We start from the raw sequence: 22347 nt of genomic DNA, 5'->3' as shown, positions 1-22347 counted from the left end.
ATATATATATATACATATATATATATATTCGATCGGTGATGTTCTCATGAAACAAAATATATATTTTGCAGGGCATGGATATTTTCAACGAGCGAAAGGTATTTTCGCGTATCACCAAGTCGTCGTGCGGAAGTCAACTGCCGCAGTACTTTCTCATCACGCCCAAGCTCATCACTGGACTGGAATACCACCCCGACACCAAAGTACTTGTCATCTTGAACGGCCCGTACAACATCCTCCAGGCCGAGTGGGACGTCGATACCTTTGTAGCCAAGCGTCAGAAACTCATTTAACTAGTTGGATATGCACAAAAAGCCATGTTTCGTACTCTGGATTTGACAACAGAAGTCCATAGTAGCTCGATAGAGTTCACGCACTTGATATCTCGGCCATAAGAGTAGAATTACCACTGGTTTTCACGAGGGGTACTGACTGTACAATAGGGAGTTGGGTATTAATACTATGCATACTAGTATTAATAGTCTGAAATGTCCCTTTATTATTCGCTGTGAATCTCCAAACTTCACAATCACGCTGGGACTTCTGATTGGCTGAATATATATATTTACTTGTAACAGCCAATCCGATCCACTCATTATTGGGTTAGCCAATAGCGTCGATCGATATGGTGGCGAGATAAACGTGAGTTTTCGCCAGGAATGGCTGCATATATTGGGTACACTACCAAGTTATCAGTGATTTCCAACTTGAATATTTATTCTACTTGGTATGCCTCCATTTCATCCTTCTTTGAACACGGCTAGCGTTTTCTTGAGCGCGTCGACCAACTGCACGACCACGTACGCCTTTGTTTCTTGGCATCCCACCGACAAGGTCGTGGCGTCCGTCGCTGCATAAAACCGCGTGCCTTTGGAGTGCCGCATGCCATTGCCGGCGGCATGTTGCAGCGCGGACATCCACATCTCCACTTCGTCGGCCTTTTCCGCGATCAGCATCAGGTCCACCTCCATCTTCTCCGACAGCGCGGGCCCATCCACTTGCAACGTCGGCATCGGTTCCATCTGCACCGCGCCCTGAATCTTCCACGTCAACGGCGCGAAATCCGTTTTGGTGATTGTCACCCGGCCAAGGGGCACGATGAGCCGCAGTGCCTTGCGGGGGTAGAGTGCAAACACGTACAAGCAGTTGCGACAGAGTACACACCACCGCCGGCGCTTGGGCCCGCCCGACACGGACACGCGGAGGACACTTGAGAAGGACGTGTCGGACGGGTACACTTCCTGGAGGTCGGCCAGGTCGGCATAAGGCAGTCGGAAGCTCTTCTTCATGGCCATGGCAAACACGTTCATGGTGTGGATCGCTTGGGGGGTCTCGTGCTTCCACTCGGGCCGCCGCAATGGACCCGTAAAGATGCTGTTGACTCCCACGCGAAGATGCAGCTGGATGGCATTCTCGAGCACTTCAATCGAGTGGATCGACCGAAGCGGCACTGACCACTCCAAGATGGCGTCGTCCAGGACGCTGTCACTGTCCAGTTGGATGTACAGCACGCGCTTGTCTGTGATGATCACCCAGTGCGTCACTTTCACTTTGAGCGACGACGACGGATGATGGTTGAGGGGGCGGGTGGACGCCGTCGACACGACCGAGGCTGCGTGGGGAGAATAAATATACTGGACGTCCGTGGGGCTGTCGTTATCGTCGTCAAACACGTCGCAGCTCTCAAACGTGAGCGTCACAGGGCGACTCGATCCCTTGATGAGCGCAATGGTTTCTCGGAATCCAATGTTGCGAACGTTCACATCGCCCAGCTGGACGAGCACGTCCCCCGGCTGCAGCAGTTTGGACGTCACATCGCGGCTCGTGGTTTGCGCTTCGTGGATGGCGGATCGATCCAAGCAGGTCTTGATGATCACCGCCTCGCCTACCAAGATATCGATCAATCACCCGACGTTTCGATTTAGTATAGTATGTCTAGTAGTACCATAAAAGTCGGTTTCGAGCTCGAGTCCCAGCCCTTTCTTGGTAAACACGACGGCATACACGGCGCGCTTTCCCCGCTCCAAGTCGTCTTGGGATGATTCGTACCGCTGCATCTTCATCACTTGGCGATGCAATGGAACTGTCGTGTGCCGCGCGCGCGCTTCGTCGGCAAGTTCGTGCGCGTGCACTTGCTGGTCCAAGTGCGAGTGGAAAATGATCTTTTCATCCGTACCCGTCTTGCGCACGAGCATGTGCGCCACGACATCTTCTTCCCGGTAAAACTTTAGCTCGTTGAACCGACCAAATACCCGCGGAAGGCGCAACCTATGCGTTATATGTAGTTGTAGGCTCCGGATAGATAGATATACATTTGTTGACAAGGCTAGTGGAAACAATATATATATACATTGATTCGATCAGGCAGTGTATATATAGCAGCAATAGGTCGTATCGTACCCTCGACGACCGTGATGCACCGAGCGATTCCGAATGCCTTGCGTAGCCCTGGATGCAAAATCAAACACGCCCGCTACGGGTTTCATGGGCAGCCCCAGCAGCCCCGTCACTGTGCCTTTGAGAAACCCCATCGCGCCGTGGGTCTTGGCGCCTCGTAATGGGTTCATCACGACGCCCGTGACCCCTTCCACCATTCCTGCGACACCGTCAAATATCCATTGTTGACGTATACACACAGCCAACACACACATTGGCCACGTAGCACGAACGACATCGCAGAATGATGCACCGTACCAATCGTGAGCTCCCTGGACCCCTGAATCAGCCCCTCCTTGAACCCGTGCACGTGGCGCCGGCGCGCCTTGGCTCGGATCTTTTGATAATGGCCATCCAGGCTCATAGTAGCCAGCCCTTGGCCAAACGTACCCGTCACTTTGGACGTTGCGTCGGACGTGCCGTCGATGAAGTTTGTGACAAAACTGGTCGCGCCTTTGGCGAGTCCCTTGCCAAAGCCGAGGCCGCTGCCGGCAATCCCTGTGCCTGCCCGGGCGCCTTCAAACGGCTCTACAATCAAATCGCGCACCTAACCTTACATGTAAGCTAGACAACACAGAGTAATAGATGTCATTAGTATTGTACCGCCGTGCCCAAATGATCCAGCAAGCCGGCGGGGTTGCCGAGAAAGTCAAACGACCCGAGCACCTTGTGCACTTGTTTCCACAGCTGCCGCGTATAGTACTTGGACACCCGCCGAGTGACGTCGCCGCTCGTGCCAAACGCGTGCTCGACCACAAGCGCATTCAAGCGAATGGGGGCGTTATCCAAGTCGGGAACGTGCATACTCAAGCTGGGAATCCACGCGGCCACGTGCTGCATGTTGGCTTCATCTACGGGGTTCAATCAACGGAAACGAACGATTCTAGAAGTCCCACGGCGAGATCGTACCATCTTGGACCAGTTGGTCGGTGCTATCTTTGAATCGATCGCCAATCACGTCGCTGCGAAACGTAATATCCACCTCCACTGGGTGAATGTTGAGCACGGCAAAGTACACTTTTCGTTCCGACGACGACACAGTGTGCGTCTCGAGCAGCGTGGCGCTGTTGAGCGGATCGAGTTCTTCGCACTCCATGGCGAGTTTGAAGTCGGCTAGTATTTGGCTGGTGCTCGAGTCGTGCAGAAGTGGCGCGGTGTGGATGGCGTCGGGTAAATCTCGCCGGCGAAGGCCGTTTTGGTGGAGTAGAACCTAATCCAAGGTCGTTATATATTACAAATAGCATGGAAATACGAGCTGCAGCAACCGTACCGACGCCAAGAAGTCCCGGATAAGCGACACGAGTTCTTCGTCCAGCTGCAGCAACATGGGGGCCACGTACAGCGAGCAGTACTCAAAGTAATCTGTCGACCCTTGCTCGTTACTCCACCCGCAGCAAAAGTGAAACACAGCTTCATGTTGCGCAGTTGCACAATCTCTGCACACAACGTCGTTAGGCGGGTCGGTTGGATCTGTTTGTTTGGGGCACAAGAGCGTGGGAAACGTGGCTTCAGGCACTTGGTTGTCGGCTTGGACGTCGTGCCACGTCACGCCAAAGCGCATTTTGTTCTCATGACGGTCAAATGCAATGTCCACGCCTTGCAGGCTCATGTAAATCAGCTCCATGGGCTTTTCATTCACGCAGCTCAGCCCAATGCTGGCCACATGAACTGCCACATGCACATTTTGCAGCCACTCGACCTTGTCCGTCGACTCGACGGACGCCACATCTTCCAACACATTGTCCAGTGGAACCACCGCATTAGCCCCGCCACACTCGTCGTCTTCTTCGCCTCCTTCGGTGAACTCGAGCACTTTAGTAGGCCCGTCCGCCCTCACCCGAGCGTACACGTACGTTTTCGTGGTGGTCTTTGCATCTGGTTCGTGGGTGATTCGGGCGTGGTGGGTCGTCGAGTGGCCTTCGTGCATGGCGTGGATGATAGCATCGCGAATGTGTCTGCACCACACCGCGGCGTCTTCGGGGGAGTCGGCGCGCAAGTGGTACGTCTTGCCGCCTGGAATCCCAATGGAGAATTCACGCGTCGACGGCGCGGCAGGCGGCGTGGGCACCAGCACACGATACAAAGTGCCAGTGGGTTCAAACCGGATGTTGTCGAAATCAACGTCAGGTGGCGGGTTCCACAGCCCCAACACGCCGTAGTACAAGAGTTGCTGCGCCAGGTCCAGCGCAACACCAGTGGAAGGAGCCAGTTGCTCGGCCATCAAAAACGCAATCACGTCCAACCCCGACGCGAGAAACAGCTGCGACGGACTCAACTCGGTGCCGTTCAAAGTCAGCGCTTGCAGCCACTGGGCGGCCTTCGTCACCATCCCGTCCGACATGCGCAAGAGGGATCCAATCCATAAGAAAAACTCTTCGCAATGCGATGGCGCGGCGGCCACCGACGAGTCGGACGCGGCGTTGGCTTCTTCCCCAAATAGGGTTTCCGTGATGCTCTTGGCCATCGTGTGCAAGGGATTACTCGCGGCAGCCTTGGACATGGCTTGGGGCTTGTATCGAGGTTTCGACCATCCCTTGAGGAACAACACGGCGCCGGTTTCCGACTGGTTCATGCCCAAGTCAATCACTCCGCGCAACGCGTGGTCGTGCTCGGTCATAAAGTAGTACACCATGTGATCATGCAGTCGGAAATACCTACAAAAAACGATAGTTTTAGCGGCCACCCTGGAATTTCATTCTCACACAAATATACAAACCATGCACACTACTCATATTTGCACACTACTCATATTCGAATATGGAGCTTGATGCATGAAATGATCTAGTCGTAAGGCGAACGGATGGACGTACGTACCGCTTGCTCCAATTGATGGCATTATCTTTCTTCGACAGAATGCCTTGGACGGCACACCCGTCAAAGAGCGACGCAGGCAACGACCGAGTCAGCTGGATGCGCTTGTGCTTTTGCATCATGTCCAAGTTGTACTCCTTCGTGTCCACGACAGCATTGGTCACGTCCAGCGCGAGCGACGACGATACTTGCATGAAGCGTACGTCCAGGTACCGCTCCAGCACGAGGGTCTGGTTGCCGTCGGCGGAAATCACTTGGCGGCCCTCGTGGTTATCCCACGAGTACGGCACGCAACTCCGCGGCCGCACTTCGTCCCACACATCGCGCTGCCACTGCGTCTGGCGAAACTGCAGCCGGAATGACGTAAAGTTATCGATACGGTACGGCGGCCACCGCTTGCTTTCGTCGCGAAACACACACACGATGGACCCGCCGACCATGTCGAGCTGCGCCTGCAAAATGTAAATGTCGTGGACGTCGGCCTTGCCTCGCAGTTTCAAATGCGTCGACCCTAACGATGCATTAGATACTCTCCAGTCGATATTCCACAATCATCGTCCATAACTAAATATTAATACCCAGCGAATGGATCGTGAACGGCCCCGACCAGTCCATTTCCCCTTGGGCAAACGTCACTTGAATGCTCTTGCGTACTTCGTCTGCCTTGTCCCAGTGAAATGGTTTCATATCGTTCACATGCAATGTTGTGACAGTGTGGCAGTTGTGCTGGCGGTACCACAGCGGCTGCGACGTTTGGTTAATCAGCACATACCGCGGCACGATCGTCGTCACGATCGTGTCTCGAAACACGCCGGGGCCATAACAACTCCACAACGCGAGCTCAATTTGTTTGCTCGGGTTTAGCCGCGACTGCTCGCTCTCTTCGACCAAAGTCAGCAGCTGCGCCACGCCAGAGTTGCCGAGCGCGTTGCGATGGATGCGCACCGCGTCGGACCATCCAGATTTGAACGTTTTCACGCGCAACGTGTCCCATGACGACCCTAACAAGTCAAGCCTTGTCGAATATTCGAAATTCGAGATAGTGCTCAGTCGATATGAGCAGAATCACCAAATACACAATCGATATACGACCAATGAAAACCCACAACAAGAATCAAGTGGCCAATCTAATCATCCACTCACATTCGACCAATTCAACGTCGAGTATTCGTGTGAGACTGAAATTAGGGTATAGTGAACAATCTTTACATACAAATGATCGCTACATTTGGCGATTCAGCACAAAAGTCCACATTTTGGGTAAAAGAATGACAATATAACATCACAAACAAGAACGACCGGCAAACGTACCAGATTTGGACCCAAAGTTGATGGCTTCAGCCCACTCGACGGGCACGTTTTGGGCTGGTTGGCGGTGCTGCAAAAGTGACCGCGGGGTCGTGTGGTGGATGCTGGCGGTGCTCATCTCATCGTATAGCCGCAGCGTGTTGAACGTGGTCTTGTGGCACAAATGAACTCCGAATTTCTTGCCTAGCACTTGAATCGGACTGTTCTTGTCGGTCAAAACCGCGCCAAACCAGCGCTCGGCTTCGGGGCGTCCGGCACTGCGCAGCGACACGAAGCGGGGCAACCGCAGCTCCACTACGACAAAATCGCTTGGGGCCAGGACGAGTCCCCCCAGCGTCGCCACCTTTGCCACCAACTCGACGACAGTCGTGCTGGGAACCACCGACACCACCACAGACATGAACCGGTTCGTCGGAAGGTACACGGTCAAGTTGTACGGCGTATCGCCATGCGTGGGAACACTCCGTCTTGCTTGCTGTCGGGGGGTGGTCAGCACGGTGCCCCACACCGCACCGGGTGAGTCAGCCGACTCGATCAAGTGTTTTGTGGCCAAAGTGATAGACATGTGGACTTGCCCCGCGGACGCTGCTTCCGTCGGCCCTTTTTTGGACGACGATCTCTTCTTTACCAAGTCATGCCATTGAAACCCAGCATACACATCTCGATTCGAGATGACGTCGGACAAGGGCAACGTCACTGTGTCATTGAATGTGAGATACATAGATCAAATGATGGCATATATCACTCGTACGTACCAATGCCCAACAACGCTTCCGAGCCGTACCATACCGATCGCATCTCGACCACAATGCGTGCAAACTGCAGTTGGTACGGCCCGCCGTGTTCTGGAAACGGCAGGTACATGGTATTATTCACCTTGAACTGGGGATGTTGGCCGCCGCCGACATGTGCTTTGGTGGATGCAAAGCAAAAGAGACTGTCAACTAGGTCTTCATTCCGCGACTGCTTGGGGATGAACAGCGACGCGCGAACGTATGGGTTTTGCGTCCCCACCAGTTTGTGCGAGTTGAACAAGTCCCTGGCTTCGCTCACCACGACGTAGATGGCCACGGGCACAATCGACGCCGACTTTTCAAACAGATGCAAATCGTCTGGGGCGGCTACGGGGGATGACACGGACAAGCGCTGGACAAAGTTGGTGCTGGCGAGCGACCCCGGGCGGTTGTGCACAAACGTGAGCGCTGTTTCCATGGACTTTCGGCTTAACGCGTCGCAATACTCGAGCGCCATGCCCGCATGGTTGACAATCCACAGCGGACTGAACACGATCACGTCTCGGTCCTTTCGCTTGAGCTTTAGCTGAAGCTCCGGGACTTGGCCTACACATGCAACACGGGGTTACGACCAGTATAACCACAATATGAAACGACGAACGTTGCGCGTTCTTGTAGGTCGTGGCACTCGGAAACGACCGGCCACATATTTTTATCCCTTCCACCGACTCTTTGAAAGGAACGGGACACGATTTGGGGTGTACCATCGTCACAGGTTCACTCCAGTTGTAGTTTTCCAGCCGATACGACACCAACATTTCTTCGCTCGCGTTGATCTGAAAGAGGGGAAGGATATCCCCGACGCCCAAAATGCCTTCCGCAACCTAATCGCATACATCATTCATACATGAAAATACCGTTTTGTACTACTAGTTGATACCAATTGCAGCGATTGCTCTAAAATGCGGTACGCCACCGGGCACGCAAGTCGGTTGTGCAGGCTCAAGCACGGTTTCAACGTCAAAATGTGCGCAAAGTGCTCGGACTGGACGCCCTGGACATGTTTGGCCTGCTTGGCTTCTTCCAGCACGTCCACGATTGGCTGGGACTTTGCAAACGTACTGGCGTCTTGGTCGTCGTCGTCTAACTTGAGCAGCGCGTCAAAGATATCGCCGTCGTCGGCGGCGGCGTCCTCGTCGTCAACGGCCAACGTCGCCGACCCCCGGCGCACCGAGGAGGTGGTCGTCGACTCAACGGCGGTGTTGATCAGCGCGAACGCCTCCACGTCAAACACACACTGCCACGGGGGCAGCTCCCGCACCACCATGCCCGGCAGCACCTGCATCGACAATACACTGGACGTCACGCCGTTCGCTTTGTACTTGCAACTGCACGTGCCCGTGCGCACAAAGCGTCTGCGTTGCGTTTCAAAAGACAATTCACACGCCTTGATGTCACCGTCGAACATTCCAAATGTCGACGCCAGCGGCGCGTAGTCCGTGTCGAGCGATGGCCGAATGCTCAGCCGCGCTTCGGGATGGATCAGGTGCAGCGGAACGTATGACGTGGCTTCGCGGTCGACGATCCACTCCTCCACCATCCCAGGGGGGGCGTACCCCCACACGATCAGCGGCAGCCCCGTCTCATTCGTGAGGAGGACTTGGGAGTGAATGTGGATGAGTTTGCTCCCGTCTTCTTGTAGACTGATCTCCGCTGCGATCACTGGACACGGCACATGGTGGTTGTCATCTGTTATTGGTCCGTCTTCTACATGTTTCAAGCAGATCGAAATGTGGCCCACCACGTCCACAGTCACAGGGTGCGCACTCATGTACAACGACCCAGTGATCCACAGGAACCTACGCTCGATGCAGATTAGTATACATAACTCACAAACGACAGGTTCGTCTAAACGTACAGCGAGTGTTGCGCGGTGAGGGTGTTCTTCTGGAACTGCAGCGCGTCCAATTCGCTGGCCTTGTCGAACGTCCGGAGGTGGGTGACCTTGTCTCGGCAATCAATCGGCACAACCTGTCCATTATCGACCGTGTCCTGGATAAACGAGTGGCCGTGGGCAAAACTGAACTGGACGCTCGTGCCGAGGCTGTTTTTGAGCCAAAACGGCGTCGTGACCTTGGCCCCACTCGCGACAATGTCGTCGGCCAAGAGCAGATTGTCCATAAACAAGATGGGCGTCATCGCCGGCGTCAAGTTGACGTTCAAGGCGAACGGAAACATGAGATGCACACTCAACGACGTCGAGAGGACGCTGTCGCTGTGGATCTTGAACGGTTCGATCAGCGGTTCCCATCGGTAGATGCTGTTGTTGAAGTAGTTGCAGCGGAAGATACCCCCCACAATCATCACGGCGTCGGTAGTATTCACATATTCACATCCGATTTCAGTCATGACGATGTCCAAAATCGGCACACCCAGGCTGTTGTTGACCATCACCACGCGCAGCCCTCCAACGTCGGCCAGCAACTTTTCGCTCACAATCCGAGGGGGAACCACCACCGCCGTCAAGTCAGGGCCGCAAGTGCTGCCAGTGGTAGTATCCGTGTTGATATAATTGTGGGCAATGTTGGACAGCAGCAAAAAGTCTTGTACGGACAACCGAGCTTCCACGGGAATCACGTGCATTTTGCCGGATTCGTCGGCATATAGTGACAGCGCGTAGCGTTGTGTGGCATCAACAGACGTCGGACTGTGGTGGACAAACTCCATCAGGTGCATGTACTGGAACGTGAACGAGTTCATGAGCGGAAAGTCCACGTCCACGGCCAAGTCTGGGAGCGATGAAAAGTACAAGCCCCGCGGTTCCAGCGCCAAGTCCACCTTGGTTGAGCTCGTGTTGGTCGGGATGTGTTGGGTCCAATTGTAGTCGATTCTCACTTCCGACATCAGCACGAGAGCGCTACATACAGGCATCGATATCGATCCTTCATAGACGGACGGGCGAGATATTTCTTCTTGTTCTTACCGTGTGTCGGCTTTGGCAAAGTCCTCCAGCAAGTAAAAGCAACATGCTTTGTCAAACGCGACGCTTACGTCCATACTCGTCCAGTCGACCACTGGCCCCGCCACAAACCCCGTCATCGCTTTCTCCTCAGCCATCCAGAACGGCCACGTAAAGAAACTCGACACCATTTGCATCGACGACGGCAAGATCACAACGTGGGAATGGCCAATCTTCACCGAGTACGTCGACTCCGTGTACGATGACGTGGACGTCATGTGCACCTGCGCAACGTCGCGGATGGATTGCGTGGGCTTGATAAACGGGTCTCGGAGCACGTCGTCGTCCGACACGGTGAGCCCCACCACCGACACGTCGAACGCCAGGTCGTCGCTCGTTGTCATGTTGATCTGGACGTTCAGTTGCTCCAGATCCATCTTGACCGTCTTCTCCGGGCCGGCAATTGTCTTGTGCAGCGTCACGCGCGCGTCCATGACGTCGATGGTCACCCGCAGCCAGTCCACATTGCACACGGCAGTATCGTCGTGGAATCCGCCGCAATTTGCACATCGCGGCCACAGGTTCTCGTTGACAATGTTGTTGGCTTCTTTGAAGTTCTCGTAGATCATCCCCACGATCGTCCCGTACTGGTACTCGACAAAGTCCACACTCCACTCGTTCAAGCGGATACTCACGTGTTGCACCGTGTACGCCGCGCTGTCGAGCCATGCCGTCTAGAGTACTTTGAGATTGCACTCCATGCGAAATATATGGGGAGTAGTACCTGGAAATCGACAGAGCACACGGCCATGGCTTGTTCAAATATGGGGTGGTCCGTGTCCACAGCCCTCGTCTCAGGGTCCACCGCCCATCCGCTGAGCCCAATCAACTCGAACGACAGCCACGGCGTAGCTGGCCTCGCCGCGCCGTCGTCGGTGGCGTCGTGAAACGCTGCATCTTCTGCGCCAAACAACGACCCGAAAGTATATTCAGGTATGCTGGTCACAGACGACTGGATCATGTCGAGGGAGCGGCTGCGATACCTTCCGACGACTTGGACTTGGTCCTACATGATGATGTCAACATGATAACAACTACTACTTGCATCCCACAGATACCATACTGTAAACTATAGAGTAGGTACCTCGGACACTTTGGTGGCTTCGATCTCTGCCTCGATAAACGCCAAATGCGTGTGCAGTTCGTCCAGATGTTGGTCGAGCGAGTCCAATTTAGCCTTGAGAATCGAACATGCTTGTTCGGCGTGCAGAAGCGACTCGACGCGGCCACCTCCGCCATGCATGAATCGCTGCGACTCCCTCGTCGCCGTCTTGTAGTCGGCGTGGAGTCGGGAGTGGCTCACGAGCAGTTTGGCCCGCTGGTTCTTTACGAGGCGGCGGAGGTGGCGGAGTTCCAACCGCCGCAGTTCGTGGCGACGCGACACCGTTTCGACAAAGATGGCGTCGACTTCTTGTTCATCGAGAAACAACCCACTCGTGACGAAATCGTCTGTGACAGCGTGCGCCGACTGAAACTTGGCGCTGGTACTTCGCAACAACAGCAGTTCGTTCGAGCACGAATTTCGAGGCAAACTCAGCGACAGGTCATGCGCCACCACTTCCCAGCGAACTTCAGGCCACTCATCATCTCCCCGTCCATGCGCTGGGGGCACGGTGCTGTTGTACTGCGCGTACACGTTGGCCACGTCAGCGGCGCTCACCGGGACGTACAGCGCCTCGTGCAAGTGATACCGGCAGAAGTAGTCGACTTGTTTGTGCACCCGTAGCAAGTACGTCAAGGCGACTGCATCCAGCCGGAGTTGGGTGAGAAAAACCCGAAGCCCAGAACTGTCTTGGGTCGACGCGAATCGGAAATCCACGTGCTGCAAGTTGTCGTCCCGAGTGCCCGATACGATTGGTCGATGGCGCAACGGGGCGGCTCCAGTGGGGGAATGCGCGCCGTCTTCGACGCGGAGGTTCTTGACCGTTCCCCGGGCGTCGGCAGTGACATCGCAGTTCGGATCGTACAAGAGACTCGTGCTCGTGGCAAATGAACAGCTGACGGACGCTACATGCAGCGCCTCGTTGGAAGTGCACATGTCGCACCCCCCAGTGTGAATGCCATCCATATCGTGGTGGTACAAGTTCACGTGAATCCCTTGGTCAAGCCATATGCTGGTTTCCGACACACAGTGCGCCATGTCACGGGGCAAAACACTCGGGGTTGTTGGAGGGGCAGTCGCCTGTTGCTGCTGCGGCAGAAGTGTTCCTCTGGATAGAGTCAAATGTAGCTGCCCTTTGGTCCACCACTCGAGCGCACGCTTGACGAATTGATCCGACACGTCGCACTGGATACGTTCCAATACGCAAATGTGCATCAAAGTGGCATCCTTGTCGCTCAAGTTGAGCTGGTTGGAGAATTCAAACGCCGAGCGAGGACAGCTGGCTTGATCGACGGTGCACCCGCCAGGCAACGACAGCACGGGAAGACCGCGTACTTTGTCTGACACTGTGAACGCTCCAACCGAGGTGGTAGCATGAAACACTCTGGTGCACGATGTGCTGGCATACACCAAGTCTTTCACGTCCACTTGTCCCCACGGTTGCAGTGTCAGCACAATCGAAGGGACTCTTATGTCGATGGAAAGCCAGCACAATGGAGGAACGCTGGTGTTGGTACAAAGTACCATCGATGACGACGGCGGTTGGCCTGAAGGTTGAATATGTTGCTGTTGGCCACCCATCATCCACATTCGAGAGACTGTGCCACACAATGCCATGATGTGAACGAAGTCGTCGTCGTGCACACTCACATGGATCGGAGGCAAGGTTGCTGCGAATGCGTAGAGCGGGGACTCGGTTTCTTTGGTAGAAAAACGCAAGTCAAAGCCGGTGCCGTGGGAGGTCCGGACGATCGGGACCGCCGCCGCCGCCACGTTTGTAAACGTGTGGCAGCAGCGACAGCACTCGACTTTAGGTCCTACTTCATGCCTCGTTGTGAGTGTGGCCGAAAGCGATTCCAACGACAAGATTGATCTGTTTTGGCTCGAAACCAGCGCCATCGACTCCAGCGCCATCGTGGTGGTCGTTGCCGGCACGTCAGGGGAGCTGGTGGTTTGCACCGACAGCGCCGTGAGTCGCCCTTGCAGCGTAAAACACGACGGTCCGACCTCCACAGCGACATCCAACGACCGCATGCGGATGTCAAACAGCACTAGAGATAGCTCCGACGACGCGTTGTCCAGAGGGGCGGGCGGCGGGGGGCTCCGCGGGGCTTCGGCGTACCACGTCCAGAGCGGCAGCAGCAGCGCACTCCACTCAGACACGCACTTTTCACTGATTGCAATGGTCACAGGACTGTCCATCCAGCACTTCACGACGGTGGGGGTGCCCACGGCTCGGCTGTCGAGTTCAGGCAACGTGCATGCAAAGTGGAACCACGGCACGTCGCGGATCGTCATGTGCTCCATCACGACCGACTCGACGCCGCCGCTTTGGATTTCGCGCACGCGCAGCGCGTGAAGCGTCACTTGGACGTCTGTTTCTACGCATGTTTGGCGCCATTGGATGTGCAGGCCGTCCATGGAGCTGGCCCAGTGGACACCCTTGTTGGTTGTGTCGTTATCTCGAGGGATGACGGAAATCGCCACCGACGTCTCCACCGCCACGCGGACGCTCAAGCTGGGCGGCGCCACTGCATCCTCAAACACATCGTCGTCGTCGTCGTCGTCGTCGCTGTAGGGCATGGTGGTGCCGTTCGTCGTGCCGCCGTCGATGCAATCCGAGAGCAGCCACTGTTTGGCATACGTCAACACGAGCGCAAACCCCTGGACCTTGCTCGGCGCGAGCTTAAAGGACTCGTACTGGTCAAATGGGGCTTTGACTTCGCCCAGGATTGCGCCGAGGACGTCGACGTGGCTGGCTTCAATATGGACGGGCAGGGCTCGATGGGATACCTCGGACTTGGCGCAGGACATGCAAGATGTGTTGAATGAATTCGGCATGGGCACGTTGGATGATGAAAACATCATCTGAACGTCCACATCGGGCACGGCGGCACTCGCGCTTTGGTACGACAATGTGGCCTACGATGGCGGTGTTTGACAAGTTGATATTTGAGCGGATTGTGTACCTTGATGTCGCTGCACCAGTCGTGGATAAAGTAGTGGTGAGACTTGTCTGCGTACAACTCGACATAGGACGAGATGCCGTCAATTTGAAGTCTCTAATGTAGTAATGTAGGTCGTGATGGACATGGTGGAAGCATCGAGCATGTAAGCATGTACCTTGCGTGAAACATTGCCGCCTTGTCCTGGGTCCACAAAGGTAGGCTCCCAATCTCCGCCAACGTTTTGAAGAACCACACGTTGTATCGAGAACACGGCGAATCCCGCAGCCTAATGAACAACATAAGGTCAATGGATTGAGCAATAGTACGGGATGTCAACCTTGCTTCGGGTATCGTCGGCGCATTCGCACTGGATTTCGATGTCGTCGATCTCGACCTGAACATTGCCAATGATGCACGCGAGTAACTTGGACAGGTACGTTTTGTCTTGTTCATCTGTCGGTGCAGTCGCCGCGCCTGTCTGTACAGATGATCCGTCCGACGGATTGGAGTTCGCATGTGCATAGATTCGAATGTGTTGGGCTTTGATCACCACTGGCTGGCTCCACAGAGATCTCCATGGCACCTGCACCTGTAGCTCGCCAACTTCACCACGGCCGTATCCGAGTTTCAACTGGATGTTCTTGAAGGTGAGATCGCCATCCCAAATGCTCAGGTTCAGCTGAGATGAGTCTAGCGTGAGGAATTTCCCCAGCAGGCGCTGGAGCATCAACGCCAGGGCTTGTTGGATCATCCTGCCTTGCCTTCCCGAAGAGTGTTGTGTCCTTGTCGACGGGCTTCGTCAATCTTGCGCACCCAAAGTCGACAGTTTTAGCCAATCACGTGTCTCTTCTAAACATCCGACCAATCAATAGCGAGACTGGAATTGAAATCACTGTAAAAAATGACATTTTTAAAAACCGCGCTGTCAATCCTTGAAAAAAATAAACTTTTTCATGCATATTCCACGGTTTTGTCCGAAACTACTTTGAAAACACCTTTAACGTAAAAGTCCAATTTAAGAACACTTTTTTTCTGAGACGCTGCCGTGGAAGGCATGTAACTCGAGTCGTAGGTATCGGATTATAATTCTAGAATATGTTACATGATGCCAAAATCCAGGCCTATTTGGGAGTTATGAATGCGATATAATTCCTGTTATAATTCATTATCATTCACATCACTTTGTCCAGGAACAGCTTAAAACAAGCAGTCCAATTTAAGGTGCACCATTTTAATCTTTATAGTCTTTGTATAACCATTTGCTTATTTTTGGGCGGGTTGGGCGGGTAGGTTAAAAAGTGCCTTTGTAGGAATTGATTGGCTAATTCCCGTGCCCCTTAAATTGGATCGAGCACCTTAAATTGGACTTTTACGTTAACGTTATTATGGATTCGATAGGTTATCGAATTAATAGGATTTTCGGATGAGATTTTTGAAAATGAACACTCGAAATCAACCTTAATTTTGGACTTATTTTGGATTTACGCTGCTTTGTTGGCCAATCACATGCCAGACTCGAAATAGTGTGAGAATCATGGCTCAAGTTCGACGGAACGATGTGCGTGTCATCATGGTTGCTGGCGGCGCTGGCTTCATGGGATGTAACTTTTCCAGGCACATGCTGCAGCGCTATCCTTCGTACAAAGTCGTGGTGTACGACAAGTTGACGTACGCTGGCAATTTGGGCAACTTGCACGACATCTGCGACGACCCTCGCTTGATGTTTGTCCAGGGGGACATTTGCGACGCCACTTGTGTGGATGCTGCCATCCTTGATCATGGCGTGGACACCATCGTCAACTTTGCAGCCGAGACCCATGTCGATCGTTCCATCTTAAACCCCGACGCATTCATCCACACCAACGTGCTTGGGACGGCCACCTTGCTCGACAGCGCCCGACGCCATGAAATCCGCCGCTTCCATCAAATCAGCACCGACGAAGTGTACGGCCAAGTGCAGGCCGAGAGAAGCAGCGTTGAAACTGACAGGTTGGACCCTCGAAGTCCGTACGCTGCCAGCAAAGCCAGCGCCGACCTGCTCGTGGTGTCGTACTTTGTCACGTTTGGGCTTCCCGCGACCATCACACGAGCGTCCAACAACGTCGGTCCGTACCAGTACCCCGAGAAGGTGGTACCACTATTCACGACCAACGCCATGGACGACTTGTCTTTGCCAGTGTACGGAGACGGCCTTCAGCAGCGAGAATACCAATACGTGGCGGACCATAGCGAAGCCGTGGACGTGGTGCTTCATCATGGTGTGGTCGGTGAAATTTACAACGTCGGGACAGGGAGCAATCCCATGACGAACATGGCCATGGCGGAGCTGGTGCTGGAGTCTGTGAACAAGCCCACAGACCTCATTCAACATGTGCAAGACAGGCCAGGCCACGACCTGTGCTACCGTTTGAATATAGACAAGCTCCGACGATTGGGGTGGCAGCCATCGCATTCGCCCCGAGAAGCCGTCAGTAAGTCCGTGCGATGGTATGTGGAAAACGAATGGTGGTGGCGCCAGGTGAAACGAAGCGATGCCTTTCAACGGTTTTACAAGGATCAATATGGTCACCGGATGATCCAATCAGCCGAATAAGCTGGTCCAACTGTAGCCGTAGAGAGCGATAAAACTAGATGACTGCTGCAGGACTGGCACTTGTCTTAATCGAGTTGTTCTGTACTCCATTGTTGGAGCATTCCAAGGACAAATACTTCAACATATGATTCACCATCGTTGAAATCTCTAGAATGCTACACACTTGAATAAGGTTGACTTGTCGGAGGCAACCCTACGTATACACATACATACACGATGAGTTGCTGGTTTGAATCCTGTTCGTCACGAACGTACAGCAACATTTGACGGTGCTGGAGATGGCGGCTACTACCACGACAGCTAGCAACACCATCCAACTGACTGCCGCGGGTTTGGTCATGTCTTGAAAGGACGTGACTGGAGGACTCCCTCGATTGCCCTCCATCGAAACATACACAAACAGTGAGAGTGAAGAGAGGACCGACACCACCCCCCCACACATGAACGCCACTCCCGCCCCGTATGCTTTGCGAAACAGCGTAAAGTCACTACAAAGTCCATTGTACTATTTACTTTCGTGCAACTCGGAAGTCAAGACAAGCGAATGCTGGGAAAGTACCTTGGATGCACCCGGGAACTATTCGAGGACGCGTCCACAAGGAACAAGAGGGCATGCGTTATCCCCGAGAAGAGAACGCCACCTTCGATGATCTACCCATTCGCTAAAGGTCAAACGAAGTTGGTATCGGTGGACATGGGCACCTCTGGACGGTGAATAACATACGAAGCTACTGCCGCCGACACTGCTACGGTCAACGACAGTGCGTTTATCGAGCGTAGGTATCGCGTGTTCGAGCAGCATGTAAATGCAAACAACAGTACGACCACGACACTTCCGCATACAAGTCGAGGGATGGTCAGGGCACTGAAGAACGTATACCGTTAGGAACGAAGCATATATTTACCTAAGGTGATCACTTACCTGCACACGATAAACACGCATCCAAGACATAACGACCCAACGTAGCCCTACCAAGTTGTGAACAATTGTCCGCAGCAACAGTGAACTCCATGGTTACGTACAGCAACATGCACGAGAACGGGAACGCCTCCATGAAAGGACGTTTCTGACCCTTCTTCGGGATGAATGTCGATGGCTTCGACCTATTCGAACATGTTCTCATGGGGTCAAAGAGGTAGGTAGTACTGGGTGGATGTGTATGTTACTTGGCCACACGTAAGCTTGGCTGCTCCATATCGGAAGGCTTCGTGTGCGAAGTATGCGCTACAAACCCAAGCGAGTGTGAATTGAAGCCGTGATATGGCAACGTAGTGTCGATGTCGTACAATATTTTGGTCGGATATAGCCATGGCCACCGCCACCTACACAGTAGAATTGGTCAGCTCTTCGCTTCCTTCGTTGTGAGAGTTACATGTAAACCATCAGCACACTGTACGTGCCAATCCACGCGAGCCTAATCAGCTGGCCGTCATTGCAGCAATCAATGGTTGTCCATCTCTTTGGCTCCATGCCAGCAAATGTAGCTGGGTACTGTACAACAATTGATCGCACAGGTACTGTGTAGTGTTTGTGTATCCTTCCAATTTACGGTACGACGAAAGGTCACCATTTCGGTCGAAATAGCTGATGCAACTTGCCCTTTCAGATATTTTTGACACAATTCTGACTTGACCGTGAATTAGTCTTTCCAGTTCGCCAGGAATAGGCGTCCTATACAGTCGTCCCCCATATTCCCAAACGTTCAATGCTACATATTTGCACACGAGGCATTTCAAATGCTACGCAAACTGTGTCATCATCTATTGCAATTCGCAGATTATATTTCGAGTGTGTTGCCAGCTGTGAGCAACAAAAAAATTAACTTGAGCGCCCTACGATATACTATAATAGTACTATATAGAACACATCGTAGTATATATATAGAACACATCATTTCAAACATGTCACATGCCTCCTTGTAGCTTGGAGTGGCCACAACTTCGAAACATTCACGGGCCAGGGGAATTACATGTCATTCCTTGGGATACCGGTAGGTACTCCATTAGCAGCGTCTCCCTGCCCTGGCATCAACAAGCTCGTTTCAATCCTGTCAATACCAAGTGTAAAAAGGGACAATAGCTTAGCTATTTTGACCAGATAGACGAGTTGCCTGTGACAACTTCAGAACACATGTGTTGTGATGGCCACGAAAGCCGAGGCTGTGATTGGCCCGTGGCCAAGACAGGCCAACTCCGCCCAGAAGCCCTGAAGCAGCAACCAAAGTGTGACTGACAATCGATCGACCAACCCCGCCTTGCTCCATTTGGTCCTCCCCTTGATGAAAGCATCGTTCGTAGCCGTGGTGGTGGCTGCATACGCCCACGCGGCATGGGCCCACCCATGGAAGGGGAACAAGTCGTTCAAGATCAACGACACCAACGTCACCCTCCTCAACACGTTTTGGGCCACGTCGCCTGGGCTCAACAAGAAAGCGCCTGTGAACGTCACGACCTACTCGACCGACTGCAAGGACGTCGAGTTCCAGGAGGACCGTCGGTGGGACAACTGCACGGAAGAGCGTATCACGTGCATATGGTTCCCCAACGGCACCGTGGGCCGAGGAAGCAACTGCCGCAAAGTCACTCGGTACGGGTCAGCCGACTACGGCCAGGTGAATGCGTTCCGCGGCGGGTCGGGGTCCGTGGACCGAAAGTTCGACAACGTCACGGGCACGAACGTGTCGACGACGCTGTTTCCATCGCACATCACCGTCGAGCACATTGAAGGCTTTCCGACTTATGTCGAAACCATGTACGTCCCACACTTCGACTGGATGAAGCATAAACGAAACGCTTTTAGAGTCATCGATGAGATCGGGGTCAGATCCTTCAACCGCGACATGTCGAGGACGTACCAGACCAAGCTGCCCATCACAGCGCGCTTCCTGTAGGGCAAACGCGCTCTAGACTACCACATTTCATGTTGGCTTGTTATGTAGGCAAATGCGGGGAAACCGAATAGCGTCCATCAGCGGCGTCACCTTTTCCGAAAATTTGCAAGTCATGTACGAACACACGACCGCTTCAACATCGTTTGGTCGTCATCATATATTGCGTAGGGACTTTGGTGGAAATGAAATCACATCCATTGGAAAGATCGTCGCGCCGAATCTTATGACATTGTACGTACAGCTATCCGACGAACGATTCTCCATATTCACATTGCACATGCAGGTCCTTCATAAGCAACAAAATCGCTTCCCTTGCCGGTGCCGTGTTCCCACTTACGCTGCGCAGCTTGTAAGTCGTATATGAACACGTGGCCTCTGCTAACACATAGTAGGCTACTCCAAAGCAATGAAATCACCACCTTAGCCAACGCGGACTGGCCCCCCAACCTTCTAATCTTGTACAGTACATAGTTCATCTGTGATATTGATGCTATGGTTTCAAAGGGCGCTGTCGTCAAATCTGCTGACCAGTCTCTCGTACCCGCTGCCGGCAACTCTAATCGACTTGTAAGCCATCCATTGTCCACTGATATTGTCATGACAACACTCGACCTAGACGCGCATCGCATATGCCCATCGATGATAACTTGGTCAAAGTAACTTGGCCGTCGAAATTGCGACTGCTGTACGTATATATATTTCTGCATCCTATTATATATATATATACTTTATATATATAGATATATGCTTGCATTCTGTGGGACTTACACACTTCATCTAGCTCCCTCGTCAATACCACCGTGACCGAACTCACATCAAACTTTCCGCCGACACTCAAATACATGTATGTCGGTCGCCACACCACGCACGATACGAACCATCTTATATATATATGCCTTTCTGTCATTTATATTTAAAGCTAAACTTTCCGTCAGGTTCCTCTGGAACACCAACATCACGGCATTTTACGCGAATGAGTCTCAATTCTTGCTGCTGTCGAACGTCTCTACGACTTGCGAAGGCCTCAGCGACGACGGCAGTGGTGACAACGGTGACCACGACTATTGCGAGCGCTTGCTGTCGCACAACGCCACCAACACCACGTGCAAAGGCCACATCCGCATCGAGTGGCTGCATGGCAAGTACCCGATCTGCATCATTCCGGACGACAAACGCCCGCTGAACAAGGTCACAATCATCTGCGCGGTGGCAATCTCGGGGGGGGTGCTCGTGGTCGGCGTCGCCTTGCTTGCGCACTGGCGGAAGGTCCAGCGGCGGCATAAGTGGTACAACGACTCGGGCGCGTACTGCGAAGACCAGACGGCGACGGTCGTGACCAACGACATCCGGACCGACAAGCTCATCTCGAGCTACCGGATTCCGCCCGACCGGATCGACCGCGGGGTCGAAATCGGGCGCGGCGGGTACGGCGTCGTGTACGTGGCCACGATCAAGTACGGGGGCAAGGCGACGCGGCAGGTGGCGATGAAGCGGCTGCTGCCCGAGCGCACGCACAACCCCACGGACGTCGAGACGTTTATGGACGAGATCCGCACATGTTCGAGCATCTTCCACCCCAACATTGTCGAGTTTGTGGGAGTGACGTGGACAACGTTGTCCAACGTTTCGCTGCTGACAGAGTTCATGGCAGCGGGCGACGTGTGGAGTTTGATCGAGGCCGACCACCGCCGCCGCCACCGCGCGATCGAGTGGCATATCCAGCCAGACACACTTTTGGTGGATTTGGACGACCTGTCGACATTCTTGTCTGGCCCAGTGGCTGATGATGATGACGAAGAAGGACCTGATCACATGCAGGCACATCGTCGGTTTTCCAAATTTAGCATCTTGTGCAGCGTCGTGGACGCACTCGTGTACTTGCACTCGCTGCCCGTGCCCATCATCCACCGCGACATCAAAGCCAGGAACGTCCTTGTCAACGACGTTGGCCACGTCAAGCTCTCCGACTTTGGCACGAGTCGCGAGGGTACGATGGACTACACGATGACGTCCGAGATTGGCACGATTCCGTGGATCGCACCCGAGATCCTCAAGGGTGTGCGGTACACGGAGATGGCCGACATCTACTCGGTGGGCGTGCTCATCTCGGAGCTCGACACGGGCGAAGTGCCGTACTCGACCATGGAAACGACCTCTCCGAACGATAAGTACCCTCGAGTGGCCAAGACCAAGATCATGATGATGGTCGTGGCCGGCGACCTACGGCCGTGCGTGACCCACGAGTGCCCCAACATTATTTATGACGTGATCCGGCGCTGTGTCGCATACTGCCCAAGCGACCGCCCCACGGCCAAGCAGCTGCAGCACTGGCTGCGGCAAATCCAACGAGAAATGACCTTACAACCCCATCAACAACCCCGCACTACACCGGCTTGACAGAATTATATGGCGACTATATATATGCAGTTTCGATTGGTTTCACGCTCGGATGTTTTTGACTACCGGGGGAATGGACTTTTTATGAATACCACACCTGCACAGTGC

At 53.7% G+C, this 22347-nt stretch overlaps 5 protein-coding genes across 6 annotated transcripts in view; 3 read left to right on the top strand and 2 right to left on the bottom strand.

The window, feature by feature from the left end:
• H257_12617 (hypothetical protein) overlaps positions 1 to 293 on the top strand; it is a gene marked incomplete at its 3' end in the record, with an annotated part of 5716 nt that extends 5423 nt beyond the window's left edge. The window contains exon 16 of the mRNA XM_009839903.1: positions 72 to 293. Within this exon, the coding sequence (XP_009838205.1) occupies positions 72 to 293 (222 nt within the window). The remainder of the gene's footprint in view (positions 1 to 71) is intronic.
• Positions 294 to 643: 350 nt separating this feature from the next.
• On the bottom strand, positions 644 to 15109 carry H257_12616 (hypothetical protein; the record flags this gene model as incomplete). The annotated part of the gene is made up of 20 exons (XM_009839902.1): positions 644 to 1885; positions 1946 to 2268; positions 2401 to 2596; positions 2695 to 2983; positions 3040 to 3287; positions 3346 to 3646; positions 3707 to 5090; positions 5251 to 5758; positions 5826 to 6248; positions 6559 to 7251; positions 7311 to 7895; positions 7951 to 8173; positions 8230 to 9148; positions 9208 to 10206; positions 10273 to 10982; positions 11033 to 11314; positions 11393 to 14332; positions 14380 to 14472; positions 14534 to 14644; positions 14696 to 15109. The coding sequence occupies 20 exons, from the start codon at positions 15107 to 15109 to the stop codon at positions 741 to 743; spliced, it is 12786 nt and encodes a 4261-aa protein (XP_009838204.1). The 3' UTR covers positions 644 to 740.
• A 782-nt stretch (positions 15110 to 15891) lies between these two features.
• Positions 15892 to 17058, top strand: H257_12615 (dTDP-glucose 4,6-dehydratase; the record flags this gene model as incomplete). Its single annotated transcript, XM_009839901.1, has 1 exon — positions 15892 to 17058. A coding segment is annotated over one exon (1060 nt), but the record flags the coding sequence as incomplete, so codon positions are not given.
• Positions 16334 to 18484, bottom strand: H257_12614. Of its 2 annotated transcripts, XM_009839899.1 has the most exons (9): positions 18325 to 18484; positions 18239 to 18274; positions 18119 to 18176; positions 17975 to 18055; positions 17874 to 17920; positions 17654 to 17816; positions 17511 to 17602; positions 17207 to 17439; positions 16334 to 17144 (listed from the first exon to the last, which is right to left on the bottom strand). In XM_009839899.1, exons 1-9 carry the CDS (start codon positions 18420 to 18422, stop codon positions 17107 to 17109), a joined length of 846 nt encoding a protein of 281 aa, XP_009838201.1. In that variant the 5' UTR covers positions 18423 to 18484; the 3' UTR covers positions 16334 to 17106. The 2 variants fall into 2 exon arrangements, with proteins under 2 accessions (XP_009838201.1, XP_009838202.1); XM_009839900.1 differs by lacking the exons at positions 16334 to 17144; positions 17207 to 17439 and having other exon boundaries at positions 17441 to 17602.
• Positions 18485 to 19164: 680 nt separating this feature from the next.
• Positions 19165 to 22281, top strand: H257_12613 (TKL protein kinase). Its single transcript, XM_009839898.1, has 10 exons — positions 19165 to 19703; positions 19752 to 19838; positions 19891 to 19956; positions 20011 to 20073; positions 20126 to 20191; positions 20235 to 20300; positions 20347 to 20409; positions 20459 to 20527; positions 20624 to 20686; positions 20778 to 22281. The coding sequence occupies exons 1-10, from the start codon at positions 19231 to 19233 to the stop codon at positions 22237 to 22239; spliced, it is 2478 nt and encodes an 825-aa protein (XP_009838200.1). The 5' UTR covers positions 19165 to 19230; the 3' UTR covers positions 22240 to 22281.
• The last annotated feature ends 66 nt before the right edge of the window (positions 22282 to 22347 follow it).

This window comes from Aphanomyces astaci, assembly GCF_000520075.1.
Source record: "Aphanomyces astaci strain APO3 unplaced genomic scaffold supercont1.41, whole genome shotgun sequence".
Classification (NCBI taxonomy): domain Eukaryota; phylum Oomycota; class Saprolegniomycetes; order Saprolegniales; family Verrucalvaceae; genus Aphanomyces; species Aphanomyces astaci.
This window is presented reverse-complemented; position numbering and strand designations above follow the sequence as displayed.